This window comes from Convolutriloba macropyga, chromosome 7, assembly GCF_964194025.1.
Source record: "Convolutriloba macropyga chromosome 7, txConMacr16.3, whole genome shotgun sequence".
Lineage (NCBI taxonomy): Eukaryota > Metazoa > Xenacoelomorpha > Acoela > Convolutidae > Convolutriloba > Convolutriloba macropyga.
In genome coordinates, this window is record NC_134474.1 from 6,870,310 (window position 1) to 6,886,238 (window position 15,929).

At 35.7% G+C, this 15,929-nt stretch overlaps 3 protein-coding genes across 3 annotated transcripts in view; 2 read left to right on the forward strand and 1 right to left on the reverse strand.

Annotated features, from left to right (window-relative positions):
* LOC142342575 (glycogen phosphorylase, muscle form-like) overlaps positions 1 to 15,929 on the forward strand; it is a 246,640-nt gene that overhangs the window by 34,518 nt on the left and 196,193 nt on the right. The gene's annotated exons all lie outside the window — the stretch shown is intronic.
* The window catches only part of LOC142342570 (uncharacterized), a 65,748-nt gene that overhangs the window by 23,472 nt on the left and 26,347 nt on the right, over positions 1 to 15,929 (reverse strand). Inside the window, exons 3-4 of the mRNA XM_075393944.1 lie at positions 1,309 to 1,493; positions 423 to 591 (exon numbers count right to left, since the gene is read on the reverse strand). Coding sequence (XP_075250059.1) covers positions 423 to 591; positions 1,309 to 1,493 — 354 coding nt within the window. The remainder of the gene's footprint in view (positions 1 to 422; positions 592 to 1,308; positions 1,494 to 15,929) is intronic.
* Positions 1,866 to 6,705, forward strand: LOC142342569 (NEDD8-activating enzyme E1 regulatory subunit-like). Its single transcript, XM_075393943.1, has 6 exons — positions 1,866 to 2,243; positions 2,598 to 2,704; positions 3,413 to 3,763; positions 4,451 to 5,292; positions 5,694 to 5,878; positions 6,440 to 6,705. The coding sequence occupies exons 1-6, from the start codon at positions 2,076 to 2,078 to the stop codon at positions 6,530 to 6,532; spliced, it is 1,746 nt and encodes a 581-aa protein (XP_075250058.1). The 5' UTR covers positions 1,866 to 2,075; the 3' UTR covers positions 6,533 to 6,705.

Sequence of the window (15,929 nt, forward strand, 5' to 3'; positions counted from 1 at the left end):
CAGACTCTAATCCGAGAGGTCGCGGGTTCGAACCCCTCCACAGTCTGAAGTGTTTCTTGCATCATAAAATTTTTTCTAGCCAATGCCCTTTCTCAATTGTTCGACTCGTCAGTCGTTCGATTAATTATTTCTAGTCAGCCAAGATTATATGTTTTCAAGGTATTCGGAGAATTCTCTGTCTACTGTTGTGTGATGGGTAGCTATACTGGTATCTTCAGCAAATGGAGTCATTTTGTTGTACCAAGTACAAAAAAGGACCTGCAGCTGATCATTGTGGAATGCCTGCTTTGGTTCGGTGCTAGCTGCTGAAAAGTTAATCGATATAATTTTGCTCAACTTGAAATAATTTGAACAAATTACTATCGATACATCAAAAAAGGTTCCAACAGGTACTGCGCGATTAAAAATGTAGGTTTTCGTACTTGTTGCGGGGAACATCCGCAGCACCCCGGTTGCCGACCCGTAATACTGGTGTCCCAATTTATCCAGCTGTTGACTGTTCCGGGTGAAGACTGAGTCCAGAGACTGTGTCCACCAGATGTCTCTCTTGGCATCACCACTGCACTCGTAGATGTAAACTGGCGTCACAACCTACAAACAGAATAGAAACTAGTGGCAATTGTCGAGTTTCACAATTGTGTTTTTGGGTACATTCTGTAAAAATGACCTGTGAAATTTCAGCGCTAAATACGCAGCTCTGCAATAGTCAAGTGGGGTTTATTTCCTATCTAAAGTTAAGTGGGTTTTTTTCCGTGGGGTTTTCCCGAAACCGATTTTTTCCCTTTGCTGGAGTAATTTTAACTGGGATTTCTGGAAAAAAAATGCACTGTCGAACATACTGATTTTGACATTGAGCTCTACGTAGCAGCAAATGATAGAAAAATGTTTTTATGTTTGTGGAAAGATTGCAACCATGTTGATCCATTCAATTTGAGTTGTTTATATTCTCAAAGACACCATCTCACCAAGCTGTTTTCGAGAGTATTAGTATTGAAATTCGGATCTATTCTGTTTCGCCCCCCCCCCCCCCCCCCAGTGTTTTTTTATGACCCCCAGTTACAAATTATATGTTGTTACATAGCACGTTACCATGTAAGAAAATAGCACGCGCGCCTGGGTTTCATAAAAAATTTATGCTCACTAAGCTGGCGGGGGGGGGGGGGGGGGCAAACAGAATCGATCCTGAAATTCTACTTACTTGAATTGGTCGAACTAATTTCATTATTTCATCACTTCATTATTCAGCCCTATTAATGTCTTGAAACCCGTTAAATTATTATTGAAAATACGAAACTATTGTTGCTGTACCTGTGAGTGTTGAGTGTTGATTAGGTTGGATGTAGTGTATCTCTTCTGCGTGTCTTCTTGGTTTATGGGACTGGGATTGCTGTTTTCATTGTTGGTCTCTTGCTCGTTGGTCTGACTACTCACATATAGAGAGTGGGTAGCCCCGTCTAGAAGAGTGACTGTTTCTATCGATTCACATGCGGCGTCTGAAACCAAAAAGAAACTCGTTATAATAAATTTGTTTTCAGCACGATTACAATAAAAACAAAGATTTTGAATTTGGGATCTTTGCCGTTTGTGCCCCCCCCCCCCCAGCTTAGTGGGCGCATATTTTTTGCACCCCCAGACGCACGTGCCATATTTTTACATAATGATTTACTATGTAATGGCACGTGCTCTGTAACTGGGGGCGCATAACGTACTGGGGGCACAAACGGAGAAGAGCCGGTATTTGTTTAGCGCCGTACCGAACTGATGCTTGGAAACATTTTGCCTGTTTTAACACCATGTTTTCGAATAGGACTATTGATTGGACCAAGAGCCATTGTTATTTTAATCATTCATTGCTTTTCAGATGACAAAATGACTTGAAAATAACTTCATGTAAGCAGTGAAAGTGAAAGAAAGATGATTTGACTTGAAGCACTGCTCTCTCTTCAACTACAAATTACCTTGTTTTGAATAACCTCAACTATACATGAAAGATCAATTCAACAACGGAAAAGGTGTTGAATCGAAATCATTAATTGCAACATATCAAAAAGCCAGTAGCAGAAGTTGTCTCTGGGATGACAATGACCAGCAGTGGTGACGTAAGCAGGGCTGCCGGGGAGGGAGATGAACCAGAGGGCGCAAATACTGCTGGATCTGGTGTTCCAGTTGCTAAAGCAGCTAAATATGACAGACAGCTGCGACTGTGGGGTGATCATGGACAAAAATGCCTCGAACAAGCTAAGGTGAGATAGAGGCAAACTTTCTTGTCCTCATTAGCTTATGTAAACAAAAAATATCATTGTGAATGTGCCAAGATGTCAAATATAGACGTATAAATTCTACTGCAGGAACCAAAGCAGTTCCGAAATTTTTTCGATCTTGTTGAATTTCATTGTTTAAATGTACACAAAAAATTTAAAGGTCCAAATAATGTTGTCGAGGTCTGTGGTAGCGAACAAGTTGTAAAAAAGATATGTTAACAAAACAAAGAATTGATGAAATTTAATTATAGTATCTCATAGTTCGAGAGATACTATCCATACAAATGAATTTAGCCTAGTTGCTAAATGCTGTCGCTACATGAATGACTGCTTTAGATTTGCCTCATCAATGCCAGTGCTGTTGGCACGGAGACAATGAAAAACTTGATTCTGCCTGGAATTGGATCTTTCACAATTGTTGACAACTCTGCCGTTACTAGTCGGTAAGATTAAGTGCTCATTTTGAAACAGTGAAATTGCCAATTTTTGATTCCGCGTGGTGGTTAGGAGTTTTGCACACCATTCTAGTGTGACTAGAGATAACTGCTGGCTTTGGAATTTGAAGTTGAAAACTCTGAGAGGCCAGAGAACTTTACAAAAACAATTCAATCATATGAAAAAATAAATCAACCATGCCCCAAGAAGTAAGGGGATAGTTGAAAATCTTATAGACATTTGAATCAAAAAATTCTCATCAGGTCAAAGCATAATCAAATCAGTTTCACCCGAGACAATCCTCAAATCACAGCCCACACAACCGCTTTTCGAAATTGCAGTCAAAATAATACATTATTCCTCAATTTATGTATCGAACTAGAATACGATTTAAGCGGATAATACGAAACATAGCCTGTGCTACAGCTATCACAGGACTTGATTTCAAAAATGGTGCAGTTTTGAATTTTTGTTCATTGAACACGCCTGAAAAAACTGAGATCCATCCCACTTTTTAAGGAAAGTCTTCCCAAAATCCAACCCGAAATACATCTATCTCATTGTACCCCCCCCCCCCCCAGCGTAGTTGGTTTCAAGTCTCACTGTTCATTTGGGTGAGACGACGACGTAATGAAACTTCTGATTTCTTTTATTTGTTTCAATGTTAGCTGAATCAACATAAAAATGAAACTTAAAATGTCTTACGACCATTTCAGTGAAGTGGGAAACAATTTTTTCGTCACCACAGACGACGTTGGCAAAATGAGGGCAAAGGTGGTTTGCGAGAACCTTCTAGAACTAAATCCAGACGTCCGTGGTTGTGCCATTGAGGAATCGTTAGAAGACCTTTTGGAAAAATCAACTGAGTTCTTCAGCTCCTTTTCACTTGTGATTGCATGTATGCCAGTTGGTGAGTCGGCTTTGAGAAGACTGGCGTCAACGTTGTGGGATCTGGGAGTGCCTCTAATGATACCGAGGGTGTCTGGTCTGTGGGCTTCTGTTCGAACGGTCTTTAGATCCCATTTTGTAGTGGAGTCACACCCAGAGGCTGTTATGTATGATTTGAGGTGAGTTCAGTGTTTAATCTCAAACGAAGTTTGTAAAAATTATATTATTAGTCCTGTGGTATTTATATGCAATTTTTTGCCTGACCTTTTAACTTTTCGTCCTCAAAAACTACATAAACAGGTCACGCCCCGATTGCATTAAGTTCTCTTAGAGCCTTTGAGCTAACTAGACTGTAAGTATAGGGTTCACCAAAACTGTTTTGGAGACAAAATTTATGTTCGCCTTTTCAATTTAGCGGAGGTAAGCCTCCCTAAACTAAGATTTCCATTTCTCGCCAGCCATTTGAGAGCAATCTCCGGATGTTTGCCGGTAATATTTGATATATTGAATGCCCCCACCCAAAAAATTATCCTATCCGAATTCTTCATTGGATGAAAGTGAAATCCGAAAGCATTTCAATTTGTTTTTGCAAAAGACTAAGATTTTGACGGAGCCAATATGACAGTATACCACGCATTGCCTCTGAATAATAACATATTTCATGAATAATTTTGCAATGTTCCCCATCCGATTAGTAAAGACATCAAATTGTGTATGTAATCAATACAATTTATCTTAATTAATTTCGAAAGAATCTTCCTTCTTTAAACTGCTCTTCACAAATGTTCTTCAAATGCTTAAAATGTTTGAGAAAAGATACTCCAACATCATTCCTCAATCTGTCATGATTGTTACTGTTTGTCCAGGTTAGACAAGCTGGATCACATCCCTGGCTTGAAAGAGTTTTCCGACGAACAACAATTGGACACAATGAAACGAGAACAGCATTCACACACACCATTTCTCATTTTACTCGTTAAATTTCTTGAAAAGTGGTACGAAAACGAAAACTCGACAGAAATTCCATCAAAATACAAAGACAAAAAGCGCTTTAAAGAGCTGCTCAGCACTGGTATTCGACCAAAAGATTCTGAAACGGATGGAGCTCAAGACGAAGAAAATTTTGAAGAAGCGATTAAAGCGGTTAATACAGCTTTCACGCCAACCACAGTCCCTCAAAATGTTCAACAGCTGTTTGAAAACGAATCTTGTTTGAACATTTCGGGTGAAAGCAAAGATTTTTGGGTTTTAGTTGGTGCTATAAAACAGTTTGTCTTATCAGAGGAAGGAAATGGGTGTCTGCCGATAAGTGGAACAATTCCCGACATGACTTCCGATTCTGAGCGATATATCAAATTGCAAACTTTATATCAAGATGCAGCTAAAAGTGCCTGTAATCATGTAGCCAAACACGTGAGTGAAATTTTACGCAGTATAGGGCGCAGCCCGGAATCGATACCGTTCTCAGAAGTGAAAAGATTTTGTCGCAACGCAAGAACCCTGGAGATGATGGCAACAAGTTCGCTCGATGAATGCGAGTTATCTAACCAAGAATTTCAAGGAAGCGCGGGTAATAAATTGCTGAAAATGTTCCCTCAAGCCGGGGAGAATGACCCGACCAGTTTGTTCAATATCTACATGCTGTTGCTGGCTTCAGATGAGTTTTACGCTATGAACCAGAGATACCCCGGTGACTGCAAAAGTTCAGGTAAATTGAATATTGATCTAACCGTTCAAAATTAAAAGTTATTTGTCAAACAAGATTTTAACAAATCAAGAAACGGCATGAATGAACTGCAAAAAATAAGGAGATGCTCATATAAAATTTGAGAGGCCAATTTTTCCTTCATGATTAGATTTTGGACTTTTTCTGGTGGCTGGCCAGTGTAATTCTCGCTATTGTATATTTTTGAAATGTCGCAATCAATATATTTCCTGTTAAATTAATTGAAATTGCTTACAAAACTCCAATTGATTACTGCTCATCAATTTCTCAGACAAAATTTTTGATCTAGAAATCTTTTTTAACATTAAAGCTTTTAAATTGGATGCTTATCTCACTTTGGTGCAAAATTTATAAAATTATTTTATTAGCAAATTATTTTTAAGCGTGTGACTCTGAGGTGACACAATTGAAACAGTGTCTGTCAAATGTGGTCAGTCGGCTGAGTGGGTCCAGTGGGTCACCCTCCCACTTCAACATGCCAGAAGAACTGACCAGTGAGATGGTCAGATTTGCAGGCCACTCTTTACACCCTATCGCCTCGTTTGTGGGGGGTGTTGCGGCACATGAGGTGAAAAACGGATTAGTAATAGAAATTTGAGCTCTGTAATCATTAAAGAATCAATATTGTAACATATGAAATAGATCTGCAGCGGGTTTTTGACGAAGAGCAACTTGTATTTTGACGCTTTTCTTGACTTCAGCTTTACTTGGAGATGTTTTTCATTGCTCGTATAATCTGATATGCGTGCTTTTTGTGCCAATTGAAATTTTGACAATTGAAAATGTGGGTCTTAACCATTATAGCCCCCCCCCCCCCCTCCACGAAATTATAGGCACCCCATTATAGTTTAATTACCATGCTTGGTGGGAGGGGGGAGAGGTATGCGTTATCTGACCACTAAGCTGGGGGGGGGGGGGAGGAGGGCTAAAATGGGAAAGACCCGAAAATAATAAATATGATTCTGACTAGATGAATGGTATTATTTATCATCGCATTTGTGTAGCAAAATTGCTGAAAGAGTTTGGACTGTTATCTAGAAATCTTTCCCCAGGCTACAAATCTGTTTGATACCAGTATCACTGTTCATGTCTATGTTCTATGAATCTAATTGAAATGGATGTTTTGCAGGTGATCAAATTGTTGACGAACCAGTACGTGCCATTCTCTGACCTGTTTGTCTACAATGGTATCAGCTGCACTTCTTCAACCTTCAAATTCTGACCCTCTGATTAGTGAAAATGCGAAGTAAATGTTTAGCTGTCGTCTTTATCAACTGCTGTGCGGTTAATTGAAAATGTTGATATTGTTAATGTCATCAAGTATCACATTTGCTCATGCATATTTAAACTGTAGATCTCTTTTCCCAAATGAATTCAAATTGTTTTCGAAATCAACTGTTTTTCCGAGAAATAAAGACAAATAGATTTTTGGGCATTCTTGACAAAAATTAGTATTCCTTTAAATAGAAAAGTTAATGTCAAATGGCAGCATAGGAACATAATTGAAGTTTATTTGAGGGCGGCTATTAGAATGAACGCTTTCGTCTAAATAAGTTTTAGACATCACAGTAAGACATTAGGTCTTATTGCTCTTATTGTTATTTTGAGACAGCTATTTTATGGCCTCTATCTCTAGCATTTGCATTCTACCAGCTGTTATTGAATTTTTTTATTGAAAATGAGCGTGCTAACGGAGCTCAAAAGAGAACGCCACAGTTTGAACCAGCAACTTCAACCTAACATTGAAATTTGCTGCAATATTAAATTTGAGATCGAAAGCAGAATGATCCGTTTCTTAAGTTTATAGCTACTTTGTTTATTTACTGTGGATCAAATCTTCTGTTTTTGACTTTTTAATTCGTTTTTGAGACTTGACAGCCTTGCAACATAAAGGTAAATGTGCTTAGTTTCTAATTTTGCTTTCATTCAACACGGTCATTTAATATTAAAAAAATTGTTTAATATTGAAAATAGTAAATCGATTTGGTTGTATTTTAACCTTTTATCCAGCTATCTACTACCCTCGTGGTCACCTACTGCGTTAAGTTCGAGAAAATTGCTTAAATTTAGTTGAGTTAAATTGAGTTATTGAAAACATGGGTATATTTTTGAGAGTTGAGTTATTAAGTAATAACATAAGATTGTTTCAATAGATTTGTCGATGAAGCATTCGTTTCTTAGTTTTGAGAAAAGAGCAATTTTATCTGACGTTATTAAAAAATTAGATTGTTTTTGCGGAGTGGAAACGGGAGTATGTCTAACTATGAATTTCAGTCAAAATAAAATGTTCTTTGAAAATATAGTTGCAATTATTTTTTTATGTTCTTTGTATTGCAATTGAGGATTTTCTAACAATCTGTCGGGTATGTTATTCTAATTTACGCGAGTAGCTATTTGTTCCGACCCTCTTGAGGGGGGAGGAACTATATACTCAAATGGGTTTTTTTTTGTTCCGTGAATTTTCGCCGCTCGATATATTCATCGTAGAGAGTTGAGACTGGTATCATTAGAAAGCTCGTCCGGCGTAGAATATGGAATTAAAAAGATTTTTTAAATTTTCGTTTTCTACAGGGAGTTATCTAGGTTTAAACTTCTGAGAAAAGAAGAGTGAATTCAAGTTGTTTTTATTCACATTTTCCGGAATTTTTGCCTAAATTTTCGTCAATTTTGCTAAAATTTGTTATAATTTCAAAGAATAGTGTCGTTGATTTTATTTTTGAAGCCGAACAAGCATTGTTGATGGTTTTGATTTAATTTTTTTGGTCAAAAATCTGGATAAACATTTCAAAATTTAGCCTTTTTCATCAAAAACAGCACGAAATAAGCTACTTTAGTCCACTCTGATTAAATTTGCCGACAGTACACCCCCAAACAACACTCATACAATCTTTGTAGTCTCTGAGGGGGGCTATTTCTACTTCAGAGTCCGCTGAGAGTGCACTGTAGTTAGAACTTTACCGTTTTTTGCTATTTTTACTCGTTGATTATCAAAAATGCAGAATTTATTTTGAGTTTTCAACTAACAAATTATCTATATCTACAACATTCGAAAAATCAATTGTTCCTAACGGACAATAAGTATTAGCAGGGCTAGTTTTGGGCCATTCTTGGACTGTTACAATCCAAAAAAAATCGGGTTGTAATCAGTCGGTCTTTTTTTTTAATAATAAAGAACAGAACATATCAAATCAAAGCTCAGGAGTGATAGGTCCAACCAACTGGCTTGCTAAGCAGCTCCAAGCTAATGCATTTATTTTTTAATTGAAAGTTTATGGTGGTTTCTTTTTTAAAAAATAATTGACTTTTCAAAAAATAATGGCTTAATTAAATTTTCCTCTATTTTCTTAATTTGTTCAACTTCCAGCTTAGTGTCAGCAAAGAAAGACTGCTTCTTCTTTTTACTGTTTTAACATTTATTCTCGGTTGCAGTTTTAAGCCTGAAGTTATTGTTTTCTGGCTTTGATACTACAAGATTTCAGATTTTTGTTTGTTTTGATATTTGCCAGTTTTTCACGTTTTCTAATTTTGTCACATAATCACATTATTGACAGTTCTCATTTCACCTTATTAGCATTCAGAATAAAGCAGAATTGAACATATTAAAATCTTGAAAGATATACATCATCGTTTTAACGGCCTGGACGCCTCTTTCTTGAAGAAATCAATTGAATTTTTTAATTTTGTCTCTAACTGTCATTTATACTTTGTCGTTTCGGTCGTATGAAATTTCCTGTATAGTGATAGCTTTCATTGGCTTTTCATGGAAGAATAGAAGAACCGATATTCTGATATTAGTAGATAGCTGATGGCTTTCATGACTTTGAAAACAACCGTTTTCCAAAATTTAAAAAAAAACTTTTTAACTTCGCAATTTTGAATTTTGTTCTTTTTATGCTTCTTTTTGTTACCTAATCTCGTTAAATAATTACAGGTCAAATATGACATTATGGGTGTCAAGGGAATAAAAGGCATTGGTGTCCCAAAATCGTTTATTTAAAGAATTTGTTAGGAGCTTACTGGCTTCGACACCGGTTTTTCACAAAAAAAAGTAAATGTATTTGATTTTTGTCATATTTGACGTTCTTTTTGTAGATGCAAGAAATATTCTGGATAACTACAGGTCTCGAGGGCTTCTTTTTCATGAATAAAGGACCCTATTTAAATAGCTCTTTTTGTAATTAATGCCTTTCATGACATTGAAAGTAATTTTGTTTCGAGAAAAAAATTAAAAATTTTACATACTTTAGCACTTCGCTTTTTTGTCTACTTGTTACCTAGTCTTACTAATGAATGGTCACTTACTACATTATAGCTGGTTGAAGAAGGCACAATCAAATGAATTTTGAGTGCCAAAATTTGGCTTGACGGTTTTGACAGCGTGTTCTGGCAAGTTTCAATTGAAATTTTGTTTGTTCTTTGTTGTTCTTTTTAGCCGCTTTAAAAAATGAATAAGGACAGATTCTAATGCCCTTCTATAGAAGCAGTGGTAATCGTAAATTTGTGGTGACATTAATTGATTCCTAATGGTATTTATTACTTTGAAGTTAATTGTTTAAAAAAAGTTAATTTTTTTACTTTACTGTTTTTGTTCTTTTTTGTATAATTGTTACCAAACCTTTTTATGGACTGGTCGCCTATGTTTTCTGGTGATTTATAAGTTATTTTTGTTTATTTTTAGGTTTATCTGACGGTATGTTGACTTTGTTATTAAATATAGTTTTTAAGAGGGACATAAATTTTTTGATGTAATTAATGTTTGTTGTTGTTGTTGTTTGATTTTGCTGTTCGTCTTGACTCGCTTTCTTAATATTGACACATTACAGCAATCTAATGGATCAATTTTCACTCCACTGAGTTATTTGCTTTGGAGGCTATCTTATCGTTCATACAGAATTTTTTGGAAAAGACTTGGGCTTTTTTTTGGGATTTGCAAAAAATAATTTTTGGGTTTTTCTATCTGTTCCTCATTTGGTAGACAATTATGCCAAAATTGTGGATGGGCGGGGTCGGAACCTTATGTGCCATTGCACATTAGCGAGCCGCCTTGTTTAGTTTCTAGTTCTGATGAGTTCAAAATTTTGATCGGAATTAAGTCATGGTTTTCATAATCCAAAATAGAAAACGGGAAAAGCGTCTTGAAGTTATTGTTAAGTTCTTGAAGCTATCATCTTGATGTTAAGTTTCATTATACTTATACTTTTTTGTCACAAAATTATTATTTTGTTTCACACATTTTTTAACGCTCAAATCATTTTTTCGAACGAAAGAAAGCGCTTATTAACGTTGATGTTTAGAAAGATGCTTCTGTGACGCCTTATTGAAGTGTCTATTTGTCTCTTAGAATATCGTATAAAATATATTTTATGCGAATTGTTTTCTGCGATAACTTCACTGCGTTCTTTTTTTCTGAACATTTTTACACAACATTGAGCGTCCAAACTACGCTTTGTTTGTCCACTTAATTTTAAAAGTTACGTTGATTTTAAAAAGCATTCATTTTATTGTCTGTCAATTTTTGTCTAATTTTTTATCTCTGTATTCAGGTTTGTTACATGGTGTGGTTAAACACAGATACTTCTCAAAATGCCGACCGGTGACGATAAAAAAGAGTATGCGGCTAGGATATTCTACGGCGCCGTCTTGTTGGGTTCTTTCACGGCCGCTCACTTATCTGGTGCAATCTACGTCTTTATCTACTTAACGGCCATGTTATTTCTCGCAATGGATGAAATTGGATCGTTTATAAGCGACGAAATGGCGAAGTTTCTGAAAAATTCACCTCATTACGAAAAGTCATCATTGAAAGAAACCGAAGATAAAGTTTTATCGTCCGGCGATTCACGTACCAGAACGGGGAAGAAATCGGAAAGTTCAGATTCTGAATATATTGCAGAAATTTACGACAGAAATGACGTACAGAGAGTTTCAAACGGACTTAAAATTCAATTTTGGTTCTTAGTTTTGCTAGCTCTGTTTTGGTATTACTGTCGTGCGTTGTCAATGTACAGTGACAAACCGATCCAGGTGTTCAGGAATCTAACAATGATTGCTGTTCCAGATATCAATTTTACCTTAAGTCCAAATATAATTTCAAAAATTGAATTTGTAATTAGAAATTACGCAATTTTCACAATTATGTTGTACAGTTTTTATATTATTCATCTCATTGTGTTTTGTACACGTCATCGCAGTAGGCATATTCTTGTGGGTGAAATTGTAGCGGCGGCTGGTCAACATATGGCTATATTTCTGATATTGTTGCCTTCGAACTTGAGTGCCGTTATTAGTTTAGACTTTGGTGTTTTCTGGGCGTTTATGAACTTGACCTGTGTTATTTTCAACGATATAGCGGCGTATGTTATTGGCAAAAGTATCGGAAAGCGACTGTTGACTTTTTTGTCTCCGAAGAAGACTGTCGAAGGGTTCGTAGGAGCGATTATTGTAACGTTGATACATGCATTTACCGCGACCTTTTTAGTTACAAATTTAGCGCCGGATTCGTTACGAATTCCAATGTTTTTCCAAGGTCCGAAATACTTGCATATGTTATCAAATGGTCAAAATTCTTGCCAACATTCCGCAAGCGATGGTCATTGTCATTCGTCTTTGACTTCATCATTGTTATCAAGTTCTCAAATTTCAGATGAATATTCAACAATATCGTCGGCTGGTTTCTTATTCGCGTGCCCAGAGTTTATTTCAACCTTTCACCCTTATGCTTGTATATATTTTCACGTGTTTGTAATTGCGTTGTTCGCGTCTTTCATTTCACCCTTCGGTGGGTTATTGGCGAGTGGTATCAAACGGTGTGTGAATCGCAAAGATTTCGGCAAATCTCTCGGACCCCACGGAGGGTTCATTGATCGGTTTGACTGTAAGGGAATCCAATCAATGCTTGTTTATGCTTATCTATCAACTGTGTTTAATGAACAATATTATGTAAACTAAGCGGCGGGGTTTTACTAACATGAAGGTTTGAGTTAGGTGTGTTTAAATCTCGGATATTTTCCTTGCTAGATTTTCTAAGTTATTTCTATTTTAATCTATTTTTTCAGTTTTAAATTTTTTCAGTTTTTTTTTGAAGTTTTTCACACGGAAAGGAAGAATTTCCCCGGGGTGCTCTTACGATGTTATTTATAAAACTAAGAAAATGGTTGTGTTGTTTTCTCCCTGTCGAAAACAATGCATTATTTCGTTCTACCGTAGCAGAAAAACTTACCTTTTTCGTTATTTCAACATCATTTTATATTATACGTATAAACAAGTTGAACAATATTATACGTTCTGTGAGATTAAGAGTATTTACGGAAAATATCCGTTTATTTCTGTCTAAGGTGCCAAAGTATATCTCAAATTCCAAATTCTTATTCCATTTATTGTTTTCCAATGCATTTGTGCTGTATATTCTGTATCTTGTTATCACTTTGAGGTGCTGTTTAAATAGAGCTGTGTACGTTGATCAATTTATGAACTATTAATGGTATTTGTCATATTTCAAATAAGCAAATTGGGTTAAATGAGTTATGGAGGCCTCAATTTATTAATTGCTCTCAAACTAATTCTGAAGCAATTTTTTGGGTCACGCCGTTTTTTTATTCAAAGCAGTTTTATCTCATGTGAACAGGAGACTTGATTTTGGGCATTCTAAAATTGAAGTCATTCAAAATTTCAAAAACAAGAGAACTCTGGAAATCAAGTGAAAATTTCTTACAGTATAGTTCGTCTATTTATTTAACGATTGGAATTTTTTATTACTGGGATAAATAGAGTAATTTTACTCCAAGCTATAATTTAAGAAGACTTCGCTATTGAGAGCAATTTATCCGGTGTTAGTTGGTTATATTCCTCGAATTAAGTGCCTTGAGTGTCACAGCCATATTTTTGCTGATGCTTACTAATTTTGTAAATGAGCCAATTAAAATTTAGTAGAAAATATGTTGTTTTGAGAGTTTTATCTAGGTTCTTTGATCAGTGAACTGATATCAGGAATGAACAGAAAATGGGAATGTTATTTTGCTTATACCTGTAATTGCGAGAGGAAGATAATAGAAGGTATTATTAAAAGTTTGCTAAGACCACTTATTTTTATTCTGTTTAAAGCGTTTTTAAATTTAACTTTTTGTGTTTTTAAGATTTTCAAATTTTAAAATTAAGCTTTAGACTGCATTAATGTATGTAGGATACCAGATTTTTTCTGTTAACATGTAGCAACCCATGACCGACGACAGAAAGCAGAGTTTTTTTCTACAGTCTCAGTTCATTATGTGAAATCCTTGTTTACGTTTGTTTCGACTACAGTTTTCATTCCAATTAATTCTAATGTGATGTTTTGTTTTTTCATCAATCCTGGGCAGGTCATTGTAGACCATCTGGTCTTGTTATCTGTCCTCTTCATGTTACAGTTTGTATAGTGCGAGTCAGTCCTTCTTATCTATCTAATTTTGTGTTAAATTTTGAAAACTGCTGAGCTAATTTAAATTTGTAATTTTCAATTATGCATGAAGAAATTAATTCTTTCTTTCTTTTTCTTTCTTTCTAACTGTAGATTCTCTACTCGTCAACTTGTTACTCTGTGCTGTTTTAGATAATTTAGTGATACATTAGACGTTTTATTGATATATGAGGTTTATTAAATTATTGGGTGAATTATTGCCTTAAAATATTTATCAGCGTTTTTTTGTTAGTACAAGAGAGTTATTAGTCTTTTTTGTTTTTTAGGCGTCCTACTCCTGCAAAAGTGTTTTACGTTCAAGTGGATCTTTTGGGCCACTTTATTTAGACCAGTTTAACAATAGTAGTAGCAGTTAAGTCATTAGGGCTAGGCTCAAGGGTTTTCTTACATTATACACAGTCAATAGATTTTATATCAGTCTAACTTTGCTCAGTATATTGCAATGTCCACATTGCAGAGTATTCTCTATGTGCATTTGTTTTCTTTGTTGTTTGTTCTTTCGAAAAACTGTTGGTAAATCTTATGTACAGTGTTCTTGATGAGAGTAGGAGGACCATAATCTTTGTATACCCGGACAACATAGTTAAAAAATGTCTTCGTTCTTCTGAAGAAATTCTCATCCGTTTTTGTAACCGCGTTTTAAAGATCTTGAATCACCTCTGGTTTCTTGGCGCGCCACCTCAATTGAGTCAGGTTGACTGGGTTAAATCTCTGTTAACATCGTAGGCACCTCTTTTCAATGGAAGTATGTAAAGTAAATCATGCATTTCCATATAATGACATAGCAGCAGTAGATTTAGTTTTAACAATATGTGTTTTTAACCTTCACCAGAACAAAGAATGCCTTTGGTGGCCAGCTTTTGACCTTCTCGATTTCATGCATATTGGATGTAGACGGCTGCCATGCTTGTGACGCAAAGGTTGTAATTGGTACTACGTAGCCAACATACGCATTGAGTTTCAAGTACAGATTTCAAGAGGGCGAAAGATTACGTTTGATTTGATAGAAAGCAGTAGTAATATAGTGAGCTACACTCCCCGGGGGGGTGAGGTCCCCCATGTATTAAGATAGGGTATAGCGTATTTTTCGGGATTTGGGACCTCCCTAACGTATTAAGATAGGGAATGAATTAGCATGTATTAAGATTAGGTATAGCGGTCTTAATGTATTAAGATTAGGTATAGGTTGCATGTATTAAGATTAGGAATAGAATCTCTATGTATTAAGATTAGGAATAGAATCTCCATGTATTAAGATTGGGTATAGCCGCCATGTATTAAGATTAGTTATAGCCGCCGACATGTATTAAGATTAGTTATAGCCGCCGACATGTATTAAGATTAGTTATAGCCGCCGACATGTATTAAGATTAGTTATAGCCGCCGACATGTATTAAGATTAGTTATAGCCGTCGACATGTATTAAGATTAGTTATAGCCGTCGACATGTATTAAGAGTAGTATAGTCGGTGCAAATGTGGGGGGTAGGTTCGGAGACGCTCCTGATAGGCTGAAATTTTGAGGGGAAAATATCAATGTTTGTGTAGTTATTAAGTGTTTACTTGAGAACAAAAGAATTGGCGTGGGTAATTAATTGCTGTAATTATGTGAGGGGTAATTATGTGACAGGTTGAATTTTGTTTACAACTTTTATGTTATTAAATTGTGAAATTAATTGGTGGGGGTTTTCAATTACCCTAGTTATCTGAGGGGTAATTATGTGACATGTTGAATTTTTGTTTACAAATTTTAGGTCAATTGCAAAGATTGTTCCCCTAATTGTTTGAATCAATTGTGTAACAAATGTCTTTTGCGCGCTCATTAATTGGAAAAAATTCAATGATAGAAAAAAAATGAATTAAAATTGTATAAAATTACAGACACAGTATAAATGTAATAGAGAATACTAAAGAATTGTGCTATAGTAAAAGCATTTAAGTTATATGTTGAGTGGTGCTGTATGAATACCGTCAGACTGAACAATGCGCTTAGGGTAGAAATAGGACAGTCCCTTCTTTGTCTGCTCATACGTAGCAACACAATGGTTTATTGTTCTGAACCCTCTATTTGTTGAAGTAAGATTGATAATTTCATCCATCACACGTCGATATTTCTCCATCGGTCCATCTCCATTCTCTTCTAATGTTCTTTTATTGAGACCTTTAGT

Bases quoted from the DNA above. Each gene is read 5' to 3' on its own strand.
- LOC142342569 (XM_075393943.1), top strand. From the start codon at position 2,076: ATGACAATGACCAGCAGTGGTGACGTAAGCAGGGCTGCCGGGGAGGGA. The intron at 2,705-3,412 runs GTAAGATTAAGT...CGACCATTTCAG, and splicing joins AACTCTGCCGTTACTAGTCG to TGAAGTGGGAAACAATTTTT. The intron at 5,879-6,439 runs GTGAAAAACGGA...GATGTTTTGCAG, and splicing joins GGGGTGTTGCGGCACATGAG to GTGATCAAATTGTTGACGAA.